We start from the raw sequence: 24,026 nt of genomic DNA on the forward strand, positions 1-24,026 counted from the left end.
TTAAGCTAGGATCTAATTCAGGGAAGTAGCAGTATTACTCTACATAGCCAGAACGTCACTTCAGACTTCACAATCCATTAACCAGGTTCATGGAGGTGAAACACAATTGTTGTTTAGGAAGTGGAAAAATTACCCATCTATTATCACCTGCAGTGAGGAAAAATTTCTTCTTAAATTAAAAAAAAAGGTTTATCCACAGAAAAAAGAATGTGGCTTCTTGTACCATGGTTTTCCCACGCTTTTAAGAGGTATCTAGTGTAGAAGCCAGATTGCACCACTGTCCCTTAAGTGTTGGTATTTTTGGTTGAAAAGTTGGCAATCCTAGTAAAATAAGGGGAGTCATAAGATTGAGGAAGTTATAATGATTTTCAGCAGCTACAAATGCGATGAGAACACACTGTTATTATTCATCCTGATTTAGGCAGGCATTTGCTCCTGAAGGATTGAAAACAAATAAGAACTGGTTCTATTTTACCCTTGGTAATACTAAAAGGTGAAGTGAGAGACACTGTTGAGGGATAGGTGCTGCTTTACCATTTTTGGACACCCACACAGAAATTCCTGCATTATTGCTGTTCCATCCCTAGTTTGCGTCTCTTAAGAATTACAATTGACTTGTGCAGTTACCTCTGGAGAGAGTGGAAAAATCAAAAGAAAAACACCAGCAACATGGGAAAACAGCAAAGAAACATGTGAGGAAAAATATGCAAAGTAGTATAATAACCATTGGGATGGGGGGTGAGAAAAATTAGTTGAAGACTTGTATAGGGAAACCAATAAGCAGAGGCACTGAAATGAGGCTGGAATGTGCAGACTGGGAGTTCAAGGAACTATTATAATACTATAAATAGTAAAACATAATATATTATATAATAAATACTATAATATAATACTATTATAAAGTATTTTTAGTGATCCACTTTAACAAAACCAAAAAAATTTTCAAAACACCACAATATGGCAGAATGAGGACATAGGGGAGAGGTATTTCTCTCTAATCCATCCTTTATTTCTAATATTTTCATTCTTATCCATCAAATACTCCAAAATCTCAGATTAATTTTTATATTGTATTTTAACACATACACAAAAAAACCTACAACTGAAATTACACTAGAGCTCACCAATGATTTTAAAAATATTATGCAATTAGCAGAGGTCACAAATTGGTATCAGACAGAAATTTAGAACAAACTGAACTGGAGATATTGACACCATTATTACAATCCTAAGGAATACTCTGGGTTATCTAAAATAAGCACCTTTTTTTTTAACACAGGAGTTTCAAAGAGTATTCATAAATAATTGCAGAGTCCTCATATGTGTATCATTAGTTTCTCAAGTTCCACTTGTATTGAAGGATCTGCTGCTGTCGGTGTAAACAAGCATGGGGGTAAATGTTCTGCAGCCCTGAGTGGAGCTGACAGTTCTGCAGCAACTGCTGGTAGCTTTTCTGCATCCTAAACTCAGGTACTCAAAATAGGTGCAATTCAAAGCCACTAATTTTGTATTTTTCTATTCACAGACTCCTTTATATTTATTTGGCAGTCCATAAACATTGAAATTACTACAAAACACAGGCTTGGGGTTTTTTTTAAAAATTCTTTTCTCTTATTTCATGCCTAAACTCAACAACTTAGTGCCACGGCACACAAGTGTGGCGGCGTTGTGGCGGTTTCCCTCCCTTCACAGTAAAACTGTAAAGCCAGCTTCCAAACTTGGAATATTGAACAGAGCAACAGCAAGGAAATGGCAACTCTCACCTGAGGAAACAACAGTAGCAGAAGTAACAGCCTGTCTTTGTACATTTATGTGGAGAAGTAGCTTTTGATAGGTAGACAGAGGGAGAAATTCTGTCTTTATGCTGTGATCATTTGAGCAACACCTGACTTACAGCAGTTTGCAGCTGATAATAATGAGTGCCTCGGGCAGTGTGGTGGCAAGAGATGATGGGAAAGACACGGTGCAATTACAGGCCCTTCTAGAGCAGAAAGCAGACAAACTGAAGGAGAGTTGGATGTGACTGGGGGTGAGGGGAGAAATCAATAATTTGGTGGCGGGGTAACAGAAAATTAATGGACTTGGGAGGATGAAGCAATTGATTGTTTAATAGGGAAGCTGATGTTGCCACAGAGTGGGTTTGGAACATATACATTTTTCATAACACTAAGATGCAAAGCCTTTCTGCCTGTGCACATATTCAAGAGCACTGGTTGATTAATTTATTTTTCCCCAATAAGGATATTCATCTGGAAGGCTGGTGACCTATATGTGGAAAGCAAATGTAGTGTTCTTTTATTAACACAATCATTTTTGCATCATGTTCTCCATTCCTAAGAGGGACTCTGAACTTCCAGTAGGCATTATCCTCCACCATATTTGTATCTCTAACTCTGTTAACTGAAGTCAGTTTAACATAGTCAGTAACAAACAGTTCAAATGTTTCAGCTATTTCTCTATACTACCATGACCCCTACTGTAAGTATTATAATTATCTTGGAAATCATCAGGTATCAGAACCAAATTAGGCAGCATATGCATTACTTCACATAGCATTTAAAAGGACATGATTTGCATGTGTTTGCTCTGGGTTATTTGACTTTTCAGATAAGTTACTTCTAGTAGGAACTTCTCAAGCTATAAATACAGCCAGCATCTCTGCATATAAACTCTGTGTGCATATTCACTTTGGAAATCATTGAAAACTTTCACCCTGATATGTATTACATCTGTTCAGCAGCTTCTATAGTAAAGTCGACTATGTTAATTATTTTTGAAGATTAATTGAAATCAAAGAAATGCTTTAGTATATGAACATATAGAGATCTTTTCTACCTTGGAAGTACAAACACTTTTCCTTATTTTAAAAAACATACATTCCACTGTTGGAGTTATTTTCACTATGCATTTACTTTTTAAAGGAAATTGCTTTTAAAGAGGCAAATGATATTACAAAGAAACAGAACAGTGGTGTTGAGCATGCAGACAGATCACTTCTGAGGAGCTTGAATGGAAAACTTAATTATGGTCTGAGTTAGGAGATGCTCCATGAATTAATTTTTACTCTGTTCCTGTAGAAGCCAGGAAAACATTCAGCCTGAGGGAGAAATCATCTTACTCTCTACCTCCACTGGGTCTAGAATAAATTGTTTGATTTTTTACTTTAATGCACCTAACCCCAAAGGAAGGGGAAAGACATTACTGATTACAGAGAGTCAGGTATGACTCAAAGCTGTCCAAATCCTCACACAGCCTTAACAGCCCTCTGTGCCTTAGCTTGCCTTTCTTATTTACCAGAGCTCAGTGATGCTGCAATAATGAAGCATTAATGTAAAATTCAGTATTTGGAAATGTAGACAAAGGGCACAGAGGTACAAACAAGTGGCATGAAGCTCAGTCAATAAAAGCTGTAATTGTCACTTTGCTTTATAAAGCTCAGGAACATTATAGAAAGACTTAGAATTACCCAGCACATCCCCAGATGCCTTTGTTTTTTCTTTCCGCAATAATAATGTTTGTCTTCCAATAGTTTTTCTTCCACCTTTATCTATGAAAACTCCTATGAGGCTTGGATGTGCCCTTGTTCTTTGGGAATAAACCAGCTAAGGATCAGTTGCTACAGCACAACTCCCTTATTTCTTCCAGTACCCCATGAGATGAATACTGGAATATTCACATTCCCAGTGCACCCAGTTCAGTGAAACAGCTCTGATCACCAATATGTTCATATGTTAATATAAATGCTTTCCTCAATACTTTTTTTTTGCTAATTTTGACTGCAAATGAGGCAGAATGAGCCCTATAACTAAATGACATTAACCAGTATGTTTGTGTGCAGAAAGACTTTTCCTGATTAAAGTTTTTAAAATATATACATTTCCCCTTGCCTACAGAGCTCCTGTGTCACTCTTGTTTAAAACATAACCAAATAATTTTCTAGCATCAGCTCCCACAGCATGTACAAATAACAGACAGGCACCCTGAATAAATATACAGTGACACTGGCTTCCCCAAAAGGTCCAATGAGCAACAACTGTAATTCAAATAAGAAAAAAAAAATTAGAAAAAGTCAGAAATGAAATACATTTCTTCCTATAAATACTATTTTCTTCTATTGACAGTTTGCAAATAATTTCAAAGAAAAACACTGATGCTGCTGCCAAATATAGTCAAATATTTCCCTGTCAAGATCAATAGTATTTCTCCTGTTGGCTTTTTTGGAAGAGATTTTGAAAGCAAAATACTAAAATATTGTTGTCTGGTCTTATACTATTAGATGACTTGATAACAATTATTATCAAAAATATAATTTTTGCCTATGTATCATCACAATTTTCTAAGGAAGAATGCTACCATATGAAACCTAACAAAAAAATGCCCTGAGTTAATTTCAGCTGCAAATTTAGCCAGTTATTCAAGCACGAGGACTAATGACTCAGCTGCAAGAACAAGTATAGGGTAAACCATAGGCTTAAGCATTGGATGATGTGGGTGTCTCATATGCAAAATCTGCATTTAAATCAAGAAATAATGTGACATTTTTAGTTATCTATGACCTTAGCAAGACAAATAATTTCATCTGCAATAGTTGTAGCTTTTTAAAATGGAATTTCACACTGCAAGAATGGGAATGTTTGAAAATTTTTGACTTTTCTATTTTCCTTGAAGACAAAAATAAATTTTAATTCTCAGTTACACAGTTCCTGTGAATAAGCAGCACTTCCACTGGGCATCTCTATATTAATAAATTTCATAAAGGATACTGGAATCCTTGATATTAAGCCCTTCCTTGGTCATCTCAAGCTAAAAAGTACTAAATTTTCATGAAATAAAAGATTTATCTCTACAAGTAGGACTTCTCTCAAAGAGGATAATATTCAGCAGATGTCAGTCTGAGTTCAGGATGGCTCATAAAGCCAACTTCCAATTGTGCTGCTGCAGGAAGGATTTGAGTTTGTTTCCTGCAGCAAGAAGTGAGCCACTGCTATTTTAATTTCTGTACCAGAAAGTTCTGTTTTGACATCTGAATTATTGGAGCATGTTGTTTCAGAGCAAAAAGGAGACTACTTGATTTATAAATGAAAGCTGGCAAGCTGAGGAGACACTGACAGAAACGATTGCTTTAGTCATCACGGAATATGACATTCTTGCATCTAGCATGTATTTTTTGGAAACAAATGTAGGACAAAATCCCACATGATTATGTAGGCTGAAAGCATTTTTTAAATATCATAAACACGTGGATAAAGTGGAACTGATTGACATAATTTGTTTAACTTTTTTAAAGCTTTTGACAATATTTCTTCCCAGAGGCTATTAAATGAAATACAATTTTATTGAAGCCCTAACTAATAAAATTAATTTATTTTTAAAAGCATTATAAATGTCCAAGAAATGTCTTGGCACAGGGAATGGCCAATAAGCTGGTCAGAAAACTGGAAAGCACAAATTAGAAAAATCACCTTCACTATGAAAATTAAATCTGAGAAGGGATAGGGATGTGGAAAAGAAATGCATGTAATGTGACAATCATGTGTGTTGCAGGAGAAAAATGAAAACAAAGACCAAAGAAAGATCAAAATGAAGACTCTGTAAGCTTTCTTTTATTAGAATTTCACAGCTTTTCTTCTGGCCGTTTGTTTGAGCTAAGTACTTTACAGAATGCCTGAAACTCCAATACTTGGGGTCTAATAACATAGTTAGTATTAATACATTGTTAACATATAAATAATTTATAAATAATATTTATTTATATAACATATAAATAACATATAAATATTTTATAATTTATATAATATTATTATATAAATATAATAATATTTATAAGCAACCTATATTGAGTATTCATATAACATTATCTATAAAAACTGCTATAACTGACTTTTCCTTCAATATTTGCAGAAAATTAGAGCTCTTGATATTCTAAACCAGAATCCACTAGTTTACATTTACTGAACAGTAATTATTTTGTCATTGGGGATTTTCTCTGTATTAAAATAGTTTTGGCTACAGCTCTGCATCAGGGCAGCTCCTTCAGCACTGCTCTGGTTTCCTGTTGGGTGAGACACACGGTGCTGCTCCTCACTCTGAGGCTGTTTGTTTGTTTTCAATGTGACCTGGTAAAAGAAATAATCTGTGAAGCTTCCACCTTTCCATTTGCTGCCTTGTGCTAGTATGGCTGGCTCTGGCTGTTTCAAAGCTTGATTGCTTTGCCTGAATAAGTTCAATCTTGCAGCTACATAGTGGCATTAATTCCTACTGGGACCCCAGCAATATATGGGCAACAAGTTACAGAATTAATTGCATTCAAAGTGTTTGTCTTTGTAATATAAACCAGCTAAAAGTACACAGAAGGTCTGCCTCTGTCAACCTTCCCCAGTGTTGTAGTAACGACTGGGACTCAAACAGTGACTAGAAATAGTAGCTATTTAGAAAATTTAGCAACCATATGTTGTTTTTAATTTACCTTAAGATAATGAATGTGTGATTTATGTTTGCCTTTATTATTAAAATTTTACTACTGATAAAAATATTACTCAAACCATTCGTGTGATCCAGAGTGAAGGGCATAGGCTGTGGACCCTGGCACTTACAGACCTTGGAAAACAGGAAGTTTAGTCTTCTGTGTTAATATATTCAGCAAATGTAAGAAGTTCTAAAAGCAATTTGTAGGGATAGAACAAGTTTATTATTAAGATTTTTGATGTTTAGTTTTGATCACTTGGATATCTTTAAGCCTTCATGTATGAAGATATCTTCCACTGCACTTTTTTTCTCTTAGAATTCTAATTAAAAAGAACGCATTAAAGAAATTGAAGGTTTGTTTACTTTTGCAGTGAAACAACTTAAAGTGGAAAAAAAGACAGTGTGAATACATCCCTTTTTTTTTTTTTTTTTTTTGCATATGAAAGGGATTGGGGGAATTTTATGTACCTATTCTCCCACGTAGTTTAAGCTGTAGGGAGATAGAAAACTAAATATTTTGAATGTTCCTTTCTCCCTCTATAATGTTTTTGTTTTCATTTTGAATAAAATTACTTGGATAATTTGACAGTAATAATATGTTTTAACAAAAAAATATTTAAATGGGTTCCCACCAAAAATCTCCTAATAAGTAATCACTAATACAATTCCAATTATCTCCTTTTGCAGATCCTAAATCTTATTAGCTCTTGTAACTCTTAGAGAGTATTATATCAAAGATAATTTTTTTTTTTTTCACTCTATGGGTCATCATCCTCTCCAATAGGCATGATAAATGTTAAGGAGGATTTATCAATACTCACTCCATCTAAAAGTGGACTTGTGATAATTTATAGAACCAACAACAAGATTTACAGTTTTCAAGACAGTTCAGATATGCTAGTTTTTAAAATTAGTTTTCTGAAACTGTAATTCAAACAATGAATATGTTTTATACAGCCATTATTGTAGAAAGGAAACAAAATTTCCTATAGTTTGTACTAGTGTTCTAGTTCCCAGAAGATTTTGGAAGTCAGTGTCCAAACTTCCAGAAAACTGTCATCTCTTATTTGATTCTATTAGTTTTGAGAGTAATCTCTGCTAAAATAGAAGAAAAATAATTTGGAGGCAGATCCTAATTATTTGTAAAGCTTACTCTCTATTGAAATTATGCCATGGGACATGGGGAACTGACTAAATACAAATACTTCATAAAAAAAAGATCTTGCAGACCGTTCTACGCTGATCAGAACAGCCCCCATTTCTTTAAGAGCCCTTCAGTGGATCTGAGGGGGTTGCTGGCTGCTCCTCCCTGCAGTGTGGGAACAGGAGTCTGCAGAGAGCCCATTAGCTGCTGGCTCTGCAAGCACTCGCTGCTGCATACCAGCTAATTTAGCTCAACACTCCTCTGCCTCGTGTAATGAGACCCTTGGTACTTCCCTGTATGTAATTTCCAGCAGGTTCCCTGCACACCCTCCTCTCTGGGCAGCGCAGCTTTCTGTACACACAGAAATAGTCACTGGAGAAGGCTGAGACACTCTCTGTGTGCTTGTTCTCATCCATACTCCAGTGAAGGAGCTCTCACAAGCTTCTATTCCTAATTAAGAATTTTTTATTTGTCCTTTTTCATCCTCAAGCCAAATCATGTACTCAAAAAAGGTTAGATTTAGGCCTTGTTTCATATGGCAAATATCAGTTATCTTCTAGTCAATCTTTTTCCAAGGCATTTTTTTTAAACCAATTGGCAAAGGTCCCCATGCTTGTGTAATTCATGGGGAAAAAGGGAATCTTGCAGTTTTGCTTGACATTTTCTCAATGTAAAAATATCAACTGTAACCTTTGACCCCAAAATATAATTGATATTTACAAAGTATGTTACCAGATTGGGGTTATAACAAACTGCTGTGCAGCCTTAACAAGAAGCTATGAAATAAATTCTTTCAAAAGTTCCCACTAACACAAGTGGTTGTTAAGCTCAGGGTTTCAGCAGGGGCATCTTCCCAAGAAACACTGACATGGTTTCTGTTGCCAAGTGCTGACCTAACCTATGAGAAAATACCCAAATTTGTTTAACTAATTCTCCATTACAGCTACTCTACTAAATTTACTGATTTTTCTGAGGAGTGGTCTCCTGGCTGTAGTTCAAGGATATAATGAATAGTCCTTAAAACCAAGCTCATTTCAGAATTCACATGGCTCCTGACCCTGTTTCTAAAGATCAAGAGATATGATGGAACATGAAATGCATAAATGAAGAAAACCCTCTGTTCACAGTACTGGAACTGAGCTCATTTGTGTCTGGCACCCCATGAACAGGGTCAGAGATGAAAGCTAAAGTACCCACAAAACCTGTAATGGCCATTGCAGCAGACTGAGGCAACACAGAGGCAGACAGAGAGCAGACAGAATGGTCTTGCAAAAGAAACAGAAATTACCTGCCTTGGGGTGATGTGAATCTGTATTATGTAGAATCTATCAGCTGAAATTCTTGCAGTAAGGTGCAGACACAAAGAGGATTGCTGGATATTTTTTTCCAATGTCTTAGGGACCAATACATTTAATAAGCAACCTGACCAAGAGCTGTATTGCCCACATTCTAGGTTCCCTTTTAGTAAGGACTCTGCATTTACAGAGAAGTCTGTTCTTTTCAACAAAGCAGACCAAAAAAGCCCAGAAGGCAGGACATGGCAGGAACCTAGGAAAGTATATTTTCAAATTGCCAAATTGGCATCTTGCTGTGGTAAGAGAGGGAGATGACCTTGGCATTAGAAAAACTACAGTGTTACCAAAATACAGTGGATGTTATAATACAAGAAAAGATGAGACCTGGCATGCTATACAGAGCAGAGAATTTTGAAGTACTGGTATTGAAAACATGAATGTGGAGCTTCAATTTGACATTCTGATTAAAGACAGGAAGTAAAATTCAGTGGAGTACGTAACGAAGAAATGTTAAGATTTGCCTAAAAACAATGTAGTTTTAGCAATTTTTTTAGCAAAACTGATCAAGGGGTAGCATATTTATGAACAATCCTAGATATAAATAACTGATTGTAGCAAGTTACAGTGAAAAGATGTCATATTTTGTGCATCAATTCTTCATTTCTTTTACTGTGACTGGTTTGACTGACTGTTGGCACATAAAGAGATGAACAGTTGAGAATGGGGACAGCAGCTCTTCCTTCACAGAAAATGACAATAATTTTGACTTCAGTGTTATAGTTGTTCTTGTGAGGCTTCTTTTCCTGATGTATTATTTAAGTAGATTGCTGAATTGCAGAATGTGATATGGTGACAACAAAGTAAACACATAGTTGTATTCACTGGCCATTAATGAAACAAACTGCAGTACTATGTAAGATGGAAAGATACATTTCAGTGTTAACCCTGGAAGTAATAAAGATGATAACTGAGCTGAAGGATACAGAGATATATAGTTATAGTAAAGACAAACCACACAAGATTCACAAGAGAGTCTGTAGATTGGAAAAAATATCGCTTCTCTGCGAAGACCTTTTGTATTGAATCAGGAATATTTAGGTTATTTCTACATGGTAAAAAGTGATGCTGTGCAAAGATGTTCATGCTAATACTAAATGATGTACCACAGTTAAAAGAAACACAAAATAGCCATATTAGTTGTTTTCTGATGTGTAAGTATCAGAATGTAAGGAGCAAGGATATATTACTTCAGTGAAATGCTGAGTTGACACAACAGTGGTGTTTTCCTAATTAGGAAGCATTTCATACAGTTTTTCAAAGCACTGTTTGGTAGATATTCTTTAACTGCATTAGAAAAAATAAAAAGTCTTTCAAACAGCTATCAGAAATGCTCAAAAGGAAATTCTGCAATGGGGAGAATGCCCTAGGGGAAGGCTGTAGTTCTCACTTCAGTGCTGTCTAGTGCAGTGTGTACCCTGAGTCACACAATGGATGAGTAACTTTGCAGCTTTCTCAGTTCTCCACTAACACTGTAGCTGCAGCTAACCCTGTTAAGCCTAAATAAGACTCCAGAATACAGGAGTAAGCCCATAATGTTAAGAGCATCAGACTTTCTGCTGACACTTAAATGGCTTCCATCATTACAACACCTGAGCATTCACAAATCTGAATGCATGTATCTTTATGACACATTAAAACACAAGAACATTTTAGGTCTCACTCTCTTTCAGGGTACATCTACAAGAAAGAAAGAACAGGAGCAAATGCTCAAATAATCCCTGAATGGCACTAGATTGGATTACTAGAGACCAGTTCACTCAGTCTCATTTTGCCTTTGGAATCAAAGCTGAGAATACTATGGCAGAAAAAATGTTCAGTTGCCACTTGCATAAGGAAATAGAAAGAGCTAACAACAGCTAATGACAGCAACTTAGATGCTATAAGCAATGATAGATTCAGAAAATAAGGATGTTATACACTGGGACTGTAGAGCACAAGCTATCAGATGTAGTAACATTTTTATAGGACTGTGAGTATGAGAGCTGAAAGACTGTCTTGATTCTACTGAAGTAGCAATTTTCATGAGCTAATATGCAAATTTTCTCCACCAAATGGCAACAGAGTGGCTTTGCCATAAAATCATGAAGTCACTGACGATGAATTTTTCACTGGTGGAAATATCCACTGGCGGCAATTAGAGCTGGAAATCACTAATGGAACTTTGGGTAAGAAATTGGTTTTTATTGTTTACAGCAATGCACGGCTGAAATGCAGCTTTGGTTTTTCAGTTGGATGTTCACAAAATCAGCTGTGGTTCAGGATAGGAAAATTTGCTTATGCATGATAAATATTCCTGATTCAATACAAAAGGTCTTCTCAGAGAAGAGATATTTTTTCCAATCTAGTTTCTTAATATATCTCATCTAAATAAGAAAAATTAATCTTCATTAAGCATCACTTTAACTACAAGAACGAAATGAGAAGCTGCTATTCACCCAAAGGACACAGCTTAATTACCTTAAGATGAACTGTTTAAAATAACTTGAAGAATATTTAGGACATGTTATTTTAAACATCTCCTACAGTTCATTCCTCTGCATGATAACTTGGCTTAATTACTTATCTCAGTTTTAGTTTCAGATCTGTAAAAAAACGGTCTGTTAATTTTAAACATGTATCAGCTTTCACAGTGCCAGAAATGGATAAAATCTGGGATATTATGGTTGTCAAAGCCAACATTCCCTCTCTCTTTCTGGAGTTCCTAAATCAGCTTGGCCCATGCACTCATCGCTGCCTAATTCTATAGCCAGACTGGTCAAAGTTTGTTTCTTTTTTTTTTCCAAAGTCATCTGCTTCATTCAAGTCACTGGGTGTACAAAAGGCAGGGCAGGTTTCAAATAGCTGGTTGCAGCTTAAATTATCATACTTCCAGTGTTAGAAGAGAACATAGTATTGCACTAATACTATTCACATCAGCAAAGAATTACTGCCCTCAAGGTTTCTCTGCATGCTTCTATGTACACAGATGGCAAGTTTCCATCCTTGGTCATTCTCTGGCAGACATTGGTATGTCTGATATACTTGTTGACATAGAGCATAAAATGGGAGACTGAAAATATTTTGAAACTTGGAAGTGTTTATGGTGTACATGCTTCTATATATGCACAAATTACTCATCTATCATTCCCATATAAAATGTGCATATATTTACAAACAATTTGTTTACACTCATTTCTAGATAAAATTCATTTATGGACCTTCTTTGTATGTTCCTCAAAATCTGGCAAAACAGTAACACATAAATAATGCTGAGACGCAGTGTAAAACCAAGCAGTGATTAGAACATGGGAAACTTGATCTCTAGTTCAGCAGTTTCACAGGAAACAGCTCCAGGTTCTTGCTCTTAGCCCAGTTTTTCTGCAGAAGGGCTGTCAAATATAGAAGAGACGCAGAAAACCTTAATTTTCAGTGACTTTCTGTGACTGCAAAGCTCTGGTTACTTGTTTTAGGCTTCGACTTACCTTTCACTGCTTTGAATCACCAAAAAATGAATATGTGATTGTCCTTATTTCCCATCCCACCTCTAATTTTCCCTCTACATAAATTTTAAAATTATTATATAACCATATACATTCATGGAGCTAGATAAAGATTTACCATACAATACAACGGAGGGAGACTCCTGAATCTCAAACAAAACTTGTGGTCTCAAGGTTCCCACAAACAGCTGCCTACATTCCTTGTTTGATTTGAAAAGGTCCTAAAACATTGAAGGTTTGCTCCAGATGCTCCAGACTATCTGGGCTCCTCTTTGCATGTCCACTTGGTCATGCCCAAGAAGCCAGAAATACTCTGAAGATCCTATGTAGTAGTCAGGTTAAAAACACATAAAAAATTTTCATTAAAGACTGCTTATGGCTGCTGTATTTTTAAAACTACTGAGAGGCTTCTGAAAATATTTTGTTGGCATTGGGCCAATTAATAGGAAATCTCAGCTCAGTTTCCTCTAGAAAACCAAGCAGTTCAAATCCCCATCTGTGACCTGTGGGGAGAAAGGCCACATTCAGATACCAATGGGGCTACATTTGAGGGAAACCATTCCTGCCAAGTCTGTATCACTTTGCAGCCGAGGATGCAAGATCCAGGCATCAGATGGCACGTAAATGAGATTCTGAGCCTGCAGCAGGGAGGTGAGAGCACACGGGGGAGGTGGTGGCTAACAGTCCCTATTCCTAGCAGCACTCCAGGGAAGGAGGAGTGGGATTTTTAAAATTCTCTTTTTAATGATTGTTTAATGCAAAGGCTGAATGGATGCGCGCAAATATCGGCACCGGCAAAACAAAGGCATCATCCTGTGCTCTGCCAAACCAAATGCATGTTCCTCCACTGAGGAGAAGATTCTCTGAGCTGGATTCTGGTTTGGAAGACATGCCTGGCAGAGGCTGCCATTAGGACCTGGAAAGCAGGGTGAGAGTTCCTATGAAGCCTTTCAGAAGAGTTTGCTATCAGTGAGATTTGAATAGACCTTGGGAGCTGCTTAAAGGACTGCAGGATCCACATTTCTCTAGGGATGGGCTTAAAATTAAATGAAGAATGAGTAAGTGCAAGTCTTTTGGAAACAGCATTCAGAAGCAAACAAATAAAAAGCCCAAACCAGCATCTCAAGTTGGGCAGCTGTATGATAACAGAGAAACTTTAGAAATAAACTATATCTTCAGCAGCATTTTGATAAGTCACAGCCTTTAAATAAAGTTCATGTCAGTGTGCAAGGTCTATAGTAAAACTCTTTTTTTAACCCAAACAAGAGAAACAATTTATATAACACAGTTCCATGGGGAATTTTTCTGTGACAGTTGACAGCCATTAGGCCTGTTTGATGCTTATGAGAGCAGACAGCTACTTCCCTCACCCGCAACTGTTTAACTTCTAAATTTGTGCTCAGAATCCATTTCCAGCTTCAGCTACTTTTTCTGGGTTCTCTTTACTTCTCTGACTAATCTGAATGTCATTTTAATGTTTTCATAAGCATGGCAAATTCCCTAAAAGGACAAGTGGAACAATGAAGATATCAGAGAAATCCAGATTTCCTGGATGCCATGGGATGCTGTCTTGTTCTGGCTGTTTAAATAAGGACCAGAGTCTTCTTTAATATTTAGTCTTTTTGTCTCACTACAGCCGGTCTTTTATTTTTTCCCCTTAAATGCACACAGACTTATTAATGTATCAAGGTTGACATTGCAGCCCTAAGATTATGTAGATTCACTGTCAATGAGGCAGACTGGACCAAATCCCGCCTCCAGTCAGAGAAACTTCTACTGCTACAACAATGAGCTCTGTAAACTTTTTTCTGTCTAGACCAAGAGATATGTTCTACGAAGAACAGCTAAGCTCTCTGAGAGCAGATTTAATAACTGTTGGCCAAAAAATTTTTGCAACCAGTGATCTCCTCTCCAAGAGCTACATCATTATCTATAGTGGATTACAGTCCACATAAATTGGAGATTTGGAAATCTGTGTCCAGAACTGAAGTTCTCTGCTGAACATTAGAGTACTCGAGGTCACCTATGTACCTACATGTCCTCCCTCTTACAACTTAATCAAACTAGTATCTCCCCATCACCGCCAGGTAATTTGTGTGAAATTATTTTCTACGTAAACAATACATAATGTTTTAACATTTGTTAAAAGTTCCTGAAACAGTAAATGGCAGCATATGCATCTATTTACATACTCCCTGTCCAATATTGTGTTGTTATACTCTTGGTAACTTCTGAATTTAAATTCGAGTTAAGTCAGGTTCTCATTTGTTAGATTACTGACAGATTGTTAAAATGAATTTTAAACACAGACTGTGTGTTCATGAAAATATCACATATTTACTTCTGTTAATTATAATGAACTTTACATATCATTATCTCAAAGAGGGAGTTTTTCAGAAAGGACAGAGCTGCATTTCCCTATTTCTTAGAAGTATTGTAGGTGGGAGCCTCACCCCTTTCCTTAAAAACAGAAATCAGGATCAGACTGTGAGAGCAGGTACACCAGGCAGAGACTGAGAACATAAGGCATACAGAGCACCAAACCAGAACAACCTGGGTACTGTAGCAAATTATTACAGATCATGTGAAAAAAAAAAAATGAACGGGAACACTTACACCAAAGAAACCTAACCAGTAAGAGCTGAAATGAAGAATGTGGCTCTCAATTCTATTAACTAAAGTATGTTAAAAACAGTATGAAATAACTGTTGGAGCATGAAAATGAATCTTCTTTGGGAATTTAGATTTTTATTTCTTGCTCATAAAGTGTCTAACAGAAGATTATAATTATATATATATAATGCCTGCATATTAATAATATTCAGTGATATTTCAGTGAATTTTTCTTTTCTTTTTTGGTCTGTTATTGATGAAGAACAACATATTTATTAAGTAGATGTATAAAATATGAGCTGTGATTCTAAAATTATAACATCCCGTAAGACAAATGGCCCTGCTTCTCTCCCCTGAGTAGAATCGTGATGCTGGCTACAAGTGTCTGAGATTTTCAGCTTTAAACAGCAGTGATAAGGTGCAGGTAGGGATTTAAGAAAAATGTAAATCTTTTTATTTCCTTCTAGTGAGTGTTGACCATGTCTGACCTTGCCTCAAGGATTCACTCCTCTGGGAATCAGGCTACTGTAATTCTATTTTATGCTGTTCTAGTTCTTACACTGCTCTTATCTGCATAGTATTCCAGTGTCTTCCCAGGTTCAGCATTATTAGCAGCAGGATGAATTCTATTTTCTATCTTTCTTTCTTCCTTCCTCCTTCTCTAGGGAAGTAGCATGAATAAGTGCAATATTTTCTGTATATGCTGTTTTCTTTGTGCTGTAGTAATTTAATCTTTATATTCCATGCTGTCACTTCCATACTCATCATAAACATCTACTTTCTTCAAAAAGAAAAGAAGATATCTAAGGTGAACACTGCAATTTAAATTATTGTCAGGACTCTCAAGAAACAGAGATAAAAAGTAGATGAAACCTCCTTAAGAACAAAATCTTCTGTTTTACAGGTCCCATTACAGAAATGCAATTCTATCCAGATGCCCCACACGCTTTATGCACAAAGGCACATATTTCCTGAAGAGCTAGAAACACATTCCATAAGAGCACTTGTAAAGGCTATAGGAGCATCACTATAAAATACACACTTCCTCAACAATAAAAAAAAAACTTGCAAGAATCTTAGTTCTCTCATCCTTGAAAACCAAGTTAATCAAAATGCTTAACCCAGAGCACATACTCCCTGGAGAAGCTAATGTAATAATTTCCTGGAATTTTCATCTTGAAATTCAGAAAGATGCTGAAGTACATAATTAAGGCTATTAATATTAATTGATGACTTTGCAATTAAGGATGCTTTAACCTGTCATGAGTCTGACCAGCACAGAAAATTAGTCACATTTGCTGTGAGGAGCACATACCAATGTGAACTACTTAAGTTATCAAAGGAAAAGAAACATCTGTGCTCCAATACCACATGTGGTACCAAGTTCTGTGTGTTATTGCAACCAGACACAGTCTGTAACTTGGAACATGCCAATAATTCAACTGTTGTTAACTGCTCAATGAATTAGTTGTCTTCATTAATCACTTAAGTAGGCATGCTATTAACTTAAAACTGAATCAGACTTGTCTAGCCTGTCTTAAAGCAAAAACTACAAGAAGCCAAGTACAGCCCCAACAATTAAGGTTTTGGAGATATACACTAAAGGACTTACTGTGATAATCAGCCCTTTTTCCTGGAAATATTTAACCAGTGGGATTGCATTCTGCTTGAAATTCATTAGTCTTCTTTGAGTGGCTTTCAGGTTATCATCAGGTCTCCCTTGCTGCTCCGCACGCTTCAGTAACCTTTCTTTCAGCCTTTGACTGGAACATGCCAGAAACACCACCAAATCTGGGGTACAGATCTGTGGAAAGAGTAATTCAAGAAGTTTGATTAAGTTGATTATTCAGCACTACAAGATTCAGAAATTCCATTATTATGTGAGGCTCAGATATGTTACATTTGCGTAAGTTGGAACTTGATGTAGTCATTAATTTTCTGTTGGTTTTTTTACAGAAAGTTTGCAGGTTTAAGGAGGGGCTTGTTGATCTTATGTGGAGGTTAGTCAACTTGTTTTACCTGATATGTAAGGAAAAAGTTAATGAAAAACTTTTACTTCACAGCAAAAAGCTTCTCTAGGCTATATTCATCATTTGCATTACCAGATGTCTCCCCTACCTAAATTTTTTTTGAAAGAGCAAAATATAGATGTCTCATACTCTGCAGGAAAATGGATGCATGGTTTCCATCTGGAAAATCTTTAAGTAAGGTGGTATTTAAAATCCAGCAGCCACTGTGTGATGGTAAGGACCAGGTGAAAACAGACCTGTTCCAAGAGCCGCAGTTTCTTATAACACTTTTCTCTAAATCTCTCTAAAACTTCAGTGCACTTTTCAAGAGGTTGGGTAGGACAGCCAGAAGGGTTTTAATTTCCCCTATCCTTTTCAGTCAGTGTGGTGAGCACTGGTATGTGTCACATCCATCCCTGCACTGTGGTTCGGTAGCTAAAGCCTTGTAGCAATGAAATAAAGAAAAAATTTTGAACTCTAGCTCTTTCCTAGTCAAATCTTATTTATAAGATGCTATCAAACATTTAAAGAAGAGATATCTCTGGTACTTGATGTGGGGTAAGCAGTGACGGACCCACTTTCTTAGGAATACGGCTAAATGTTCACAGGCAATCTTTGGAGGTCACTGCTACTTAGTACCTATGGTGAAAAACCAGAAACCTCTACTGATCCTCGGAAATCTCCACACATCTGTTAAATACTTCCAAGGATGGTGGCTCAATCATTTCCCTGCTCCAATGCTTGACAATCCTTTCCATAAAGCAATTTTTCCTAATATTCAATCTAAGCCTCCCCTGGTGCAACCTGAGACTGCTTCCTCTCCCTGAAAGTCACTCAGACATCTGAATTTGCAGGATTTTTACAATGTGGCTATAAATGTATATAAACTTCATTCATAACATCTGATTTTGTTCTTTCCTCCATCTGGTTGCTGCAAAGACATCTACCTCTCCCTAAAGTTTTCACTAGCTTAGTGCTGTCTTTTAAAACATATTAGAATTCTCTGTAAGCAGCATTTAAGATGAAAACTGTTCAAGTTTTTATCTGATTACAGATTAGAAAGGACTTATTTTTTCTCACATACAAGCACAAAGTCATTTCTGCTGTTTTTACTTACCCGAACAAAAAACTTAATACTTTAATTTTAACTAAAAAACCAGTGGCTTCCTATTCTAGAAATGACATAATCTAGTTACAATGACAACAATTTTGGATGCTCAAGACTGTTAAACAGACATTTTTCTCATTATGTTTTCTATCTGCAGAATAATTTTGTCTTTGTTCAGCTTGATGCAATGCAAATTTGAAAGTCAAATTTGAGCTGTACACTAGTATCACAAAAACATCTACATGTATTCTAACTACTACGGTGTAAGTAGTAACTGATTCATATCTTTATGTTAATTATATAGTTGTTATATTGTTATTGAGGGCCAGAACAAACCAATTAATATTCTAAATGCTCTCTCTGTCTAGGTCTCTCTACCCAAGGATGTTAAATTGCATCAAGACAAACCATATTTCTAGCCTGAATAGTCAAAAGTTCCTATGTGGACAATCTGGAAAATTAGTAACTAAGTTTAAAACACAAAATCCCTTCTAAACTGTGTTTCTGTCATTTGAGAGAATACAACGTGAAGTATGGTCTGGCCTTTTTTACTGTCAGGCTGAGTACAAAAAGGTTCTTAGGAAGTCAAAAGAAACCAATACAACTTCTCCAGCCTGAGGTGGTGGTCATTAGCCTTTACAAATGAGGCTGCTGACAGAGAAGCATATGGATATGAGGAAGCAGAAAGTGGTGAAAAAGCAGAGCCATATTAAACAGTAAAGGACAGTCTGAAAATCAGCACTAGCAAGAAAGATGGTGGCCTCTTTATCATTACAGAAAATTAAATAGGGTTCAAATGAAAATCAAATTATTTTTTACACACATTGTAGATGATTGGAGACATGAGCACACAAACTACAAAGATAATAGTTCTGGTAATTATTTATGAGTATCTATTAGATTTTGAAACAATTAACCTTATAACCTGTTTTTTTAGAATAATTTCCAGTGGGAAAGAAGCTCTTTCTTACTTCTATCACATGTACCTCAACATCAACAAAACCAAAGTAACTTTCCCTTCCTTTTTCAGACTATCATAAACAGAGTTAGTCTGTTCATGGAATGAATTAATTATGAAAGTTAATTTTACTACCACAGAATAGCTTTAAGGCACATAATTATTCACATAAAACACTATGAAAGTAAGTTTCTGTGTAAGACTTTCATGCAATATGGACATTATTAAAAGTAGCTTGGTTAAATTAAGGTTGCTTCACAAGTAATAGAAAAATAATGAGGAATTTAGAAATTCAAAAAGCATACAGTACTAAAAACCCCCAAATTATGACACAGATAGGTTCTGAAAGAAAACGCTACAGATTTCAAAGCCTGTTAGCCATGGAACACTGTCTGATGAAAGGGAATGGCTGATGTACCTTGCAGCAGATTGAGCACAGAGACATCTCAAGTCCCTGCGTGGATATCCAGCTGATTGAAGCTTCCTAACATACATTACACAGGGATTCAGAAATTACAACTGGCAATCAGGGATCTAGTAAAGTGGAGGACAAAAGGAGTTTATACAAGTGAGTAGTTTTATTCAGTACTTCCATTTCTGTGTATCCTAATAATAGTGGCAGGAAGATGGCAAGAAATCTTCAGATGTTCCAGGCAATAGCTGGCCTCGCTTTCAATGCTCAGCACTTCAGGACAGCCCCCACGCAGGACAGCCCCACACTTCACAGCTGTGAAGTGACACCAGACCTCCCCAAAGGCAGGGCTGGAGCTTTTGTGCACCACAAGACTTCACATACAGCATCAAATCTTATAGAGAGTACCTAAGATAAAGAGATCACTCATGAAATTATCAGCCCTGAAGGAAGAGGGTCTCCTTCTGTCTCACACAAACATGAGAGTGCAGCTTACCACAATCAATGTCAGTTCTCTAAAGAAACTTCCCACAGGAAGGGAAGGATCCGAGTGCCACCATGGCTCCATCAGGTGTGCAAGTTCTCATCTGCTTTTAGTTCCCACAAACTGCACTGCCTGCAGAAGTCACTTACTGTTTAAGAAAACAGGAAAACACACCCTGGGCACAGTGGGCTTAATTTCTTTATTTTTTTTTCTAATTGTACAATGAGGATAATAACAAGGTATGACTTGGACAATTCATTAATTAGGTTTAATTATCTCCTTTTGCTTTTGAAAATTGAAAGTTCTCTACAGAATCTGAGTACTGTTGTTGTTCTCTATTTTTTTACAACAGCAATAATACAAAAGACACTATCACAGGTACTAACATTACCTTTTTTCTGACACTGTGAGTTTTTTAATCTGAAATACACTTCACTCACAGAAATAACATGTCAATGAAAACAATGCTTTGAAATTCACAGATCAAGAAACCTAGTTTCAAATGAAGTATTATCAAAAAATTTTTTTGAAGTGTAAAAAAGTAATTCAAGCATATATGAGGTAGGAAGTCAAAACAGAATCTGATTACAAGATGTCTCTATGAATTCAACTTTTGCCTGCAGAATACACATCTTTATCATCAGGAAGTAGTTGAAAACCATGTAAGAAACACAAGGTGCACAGAAGGGTAACATTTGTCCTTTATGCACAGGCATACAGACCTAATAGCATTTAATATTATTATTTCTCCTACATGCATTTGCAACCTTCAGGATACACCCTTCAAATGCTATTGATATTTCACTCCTGTTTTCATGAACCACTTTGCTTCTACTTACCTCAACTGTATCTGCCTGCAAGACATGCTTATAAATACTTCTAGCTGCAATGTAACAGAGTAGAGTGAATATATCGACATCTGGGATTACTTCTCTAGAAACATATCTATTCTTCTATGTAAATATGAGTATAAATTGCTTTTTTTCTAACAAAAGAGAAGTGTTTTATGACTCACTTGAAAATAAACCCATTTTTCAAACTCACAACTGTTTTTGAGTGTTATGGCTAGGGAATAAGTTTTGTTCTGAGACTCAGCTTGTAGAAAAGTTGCACAGAACCAACACAGACAGGAGAGCCGGGTTCCTTCATGCTGATTTCCCTCAGTACACATATCCTGTGCTCAAGGCAGAGGGTTTTACTCATGTCCAGCAATGCATGTGAGGTAGCACTGTGGGGCTCAGGGAAGGGAATTGACTACTTACTAACTGGAACTCAGCTGAAGGGAGAATCTTTGCCTATGGGAACAGACAGGTTTCTGGTTATTCATTTTAAATGAGATGAAGAGCATATGGCATCAACTCAGAATAAAACTGGTGGGTACATCCTCTCATTTTTTAGAATCATATTTACTAGTAAGTAAATCCTACTCTCTTTGAGTCTGAATCTCCTTCCTAAACTGGAACCAGGAGTAAATTGAGAGTAATTCTATGCAAGTTGATGGTGTTATTGACATTAAGCAGTATAAGTGGAAAGATGCTCTCTTTTCTCTGGGGATATTTTCTACATCTCTTCTTGTTAGTGAGAATAGTGTGGTTGTTTGCTAGAAATTAGATGATTACACTCTCTCTCATTATTCCTTGTTAGGCAAAAGATGAAAATGCTCTGTTTCTTAATTCCTGGTATGTTCTACCAGATACTCCTGAGAAAACTGACAGCTCATGAACAATTGCCATTAATTTAACAGTGCATCTTATTCTTGTTGGTAAAGGTTACTAGCAAGCTGGTTTATGTCCTTTGTATGTGTGCTCTCCCTTGTAATTACTTATTTGCTTTTTATAGTTCCATCTTTGCTGGGTTATTAGACTGTTTGCATAGTTTTTTCTTGGTTTAGAAATGCAAAATCATGAATCATGTTGTCAATTAATGAATCCTGCTGATAGAATCTGTTTCTGGTAGCTTCTTTTGAACCATATTCATACTGCCCAGAAAATAAATTTCCAGCAAATTGCCTAGAGTATGTAATTAGGCAGACTGGTGTCTTTGGGAACAAGTGATTCAGCTTTCCACCTGTGTCAGGCAGCTAACTAATAAAAATCCCTATCTGTTAACACAAATGCTAGTGATACTAAGAAAGGACTCTGAAGCAGACCTCTGCTCCAGAACTGCTCAGCAGGCACCTCAATCCACTCTGAACTCAGAGCATAGGTCCTGTTCTGAGGACCAGCAATGGATGAGCTCTCCTTTGTCCACTCTGACTAGCAGAGAAGAGCCCTCGCCCAGAAAACCTGGAAACCTGAGGCCTAGGGTTGCTTACCCAACAGAAAACTGACCTACAGCTTGTCTTTCCCTGGAGAGTGCTCCAGCTCCAGGGCAGGAGAATTGTAAGACCATTCCACAGGCCTCCTGGTCAGGCTTGGCTTAAAGAGAGCAATGTAAAATTCACAGGGAAAAGACAGTGAACAAAGGGACCACAGCAAAGCAGACTGCTCATGTGGCAGTCCTCAAACTGCTCACACAGGTCTCTGGATACATAATCAGTAGGGGATTGTACCTGGATCAGTGAAGTAGAGATCAGGGAAAAGGGAGATAGAAATTTAGGGGGAGAAGGAATAAAGAAAACACATTTGCTGCGATACACAAAAAATATCTTTACCAGAACAAAAATCTATTGCAAAAACCAGGTCCTTTCCCCTTAAGAAGCTTCTCAACAAGGTTGCATCCACCTCCCTGGTTGCTCTGGAGGTCACACTCTTGGCCAGGAACAGCAGGTTTTCTGTGAGAATCTCTTTGCAGAGCAGCAGCTTGGCAGTCAGACCCTCAGGCAGACCCTGCCACACACACCTGCGTCACACCTGGAGGGCACTGCAGGCATCGCTTCTGCCTGGAGGTCTGTGTCAGCCTTGGAGGAACAGGACTGCTCTCCTCAGCCTCTGAGAGTCCCCAGGCATTTCTCACCATCCTATATCATGCCACCTGCACAGTTAGTTCTACTTTATCCCAATCATTCTCGTAATAATTTTCCTAAGGAATATACCTGAGAGTTAAAAATTAACTCAGATTACAGCCAAGATGAGTAGTTATTAATTGGAGGTATATGCATTTATGAATATTCCTAAGAGCATTTTAAACAAAGAATCTGATAAAATTTATTACCTCTGTTTATTATTTAAATTAAGATTTTACTCAAATATAGTCTTGATCTAGGCCATATAAGACAAAAATTTTCTTTAAATTTTTACATAAATAGTTTTCCTCTTTTTTCAAGCAGTTGAATTACATTCATTAATGAACATCCATTGGTTCTAATACCTGTTCTACATTTATTTCACTATTAACAAAAATTACAGTGAGTATATTTGAAGCAAACTATATCTGTACTTACTCTATTGACACTAACAAAGAGGGAAGTTACATATGAATGACTGGAAGTAGTGGAAAAAAACAAACCAAAGCAATAATTGAAATTAACTGTAAAATACAGTTAATTGTTTCTCCTGGGAAGGATAAAAACCATGTGAGAGATTACACAGAAAGTCAAACTGGAATTTCTTGACAAGCCATTGGAGTTCAATACACCAGTCAGAGGCATTTTATTGCAGCATTGCAGGACAGAAGATATTTAACATGCTTCAGCATGCTGAGACTGTAGGTGGCTCGCTGAATTTCAAGATGACAGGTTAATGGTAAATAAACCATTTTCTCCTTGGCATTTTCAAGTGTGTCCTTGAAACCTAAACACCTTCTGCTATTTGCACTCAGCAGAGATCATGGATACCTATGAAATTTGTGGTTTAGGACAGCTTTATGCCTAGGCTCAAATTGAAACTCTAAATACATCAGTATTAAATCTGCACTGCTATGCAGGAGTTCAAACTGAGAAAAATACACAAATTATCATATATTTAAAAAGAATATATAAAATGGAAGTCCTGCTTGGTTTTAAGACATTAAAATTCATGTTTTCATTTTTTCCCTACAACTGTGACTGCTTGGAACTTC

The 24,026-nt window shown here is 36.6% G+C and overlaps 1 protein-coding gene across 2 annotated transcripts in view; it reads right to left on the reverse strand.

Annotated features, from left to right (window-relative positions):
* The window catches only part of AK5 (adenylate kinase 5), an 84,168-nt gene that overhangs the window by 47,399 nt on the left and 12,743 nt on the right, over positions 1 to 24,026 (reverse strand). For both annotated transcript variants that reach the window (XM_059478721.1, XM_059478720.1), the window contains exon 6: positions 16,669 to 16,860. In XM_059478721.1, coding sequence (XP_059334704.1) covers positions 16,669 to 16,860 — 192 coding nt within the window. The remainder of the gene's footprint in view (positions 1 to 16,668; positions 16,861 to 24,026) is intronic.

The sequence above is a fragment of the Ammospiza nelsoni genome, chromosome 9 (assembly GCF_027579445.1).
Source record: "Ammospiza nelsoni isolate bAmmNel1 chromosome 9, bAmmNel1.pri, whole genome shotgun sequence".
In the NCBI taxonomy this organism is placed as follows: Eukaryota; Metazoa; Chordata; class Aves; order Passeriformes; family Passerellidae; genus Ammospiza; species Ammospiza nelsoni.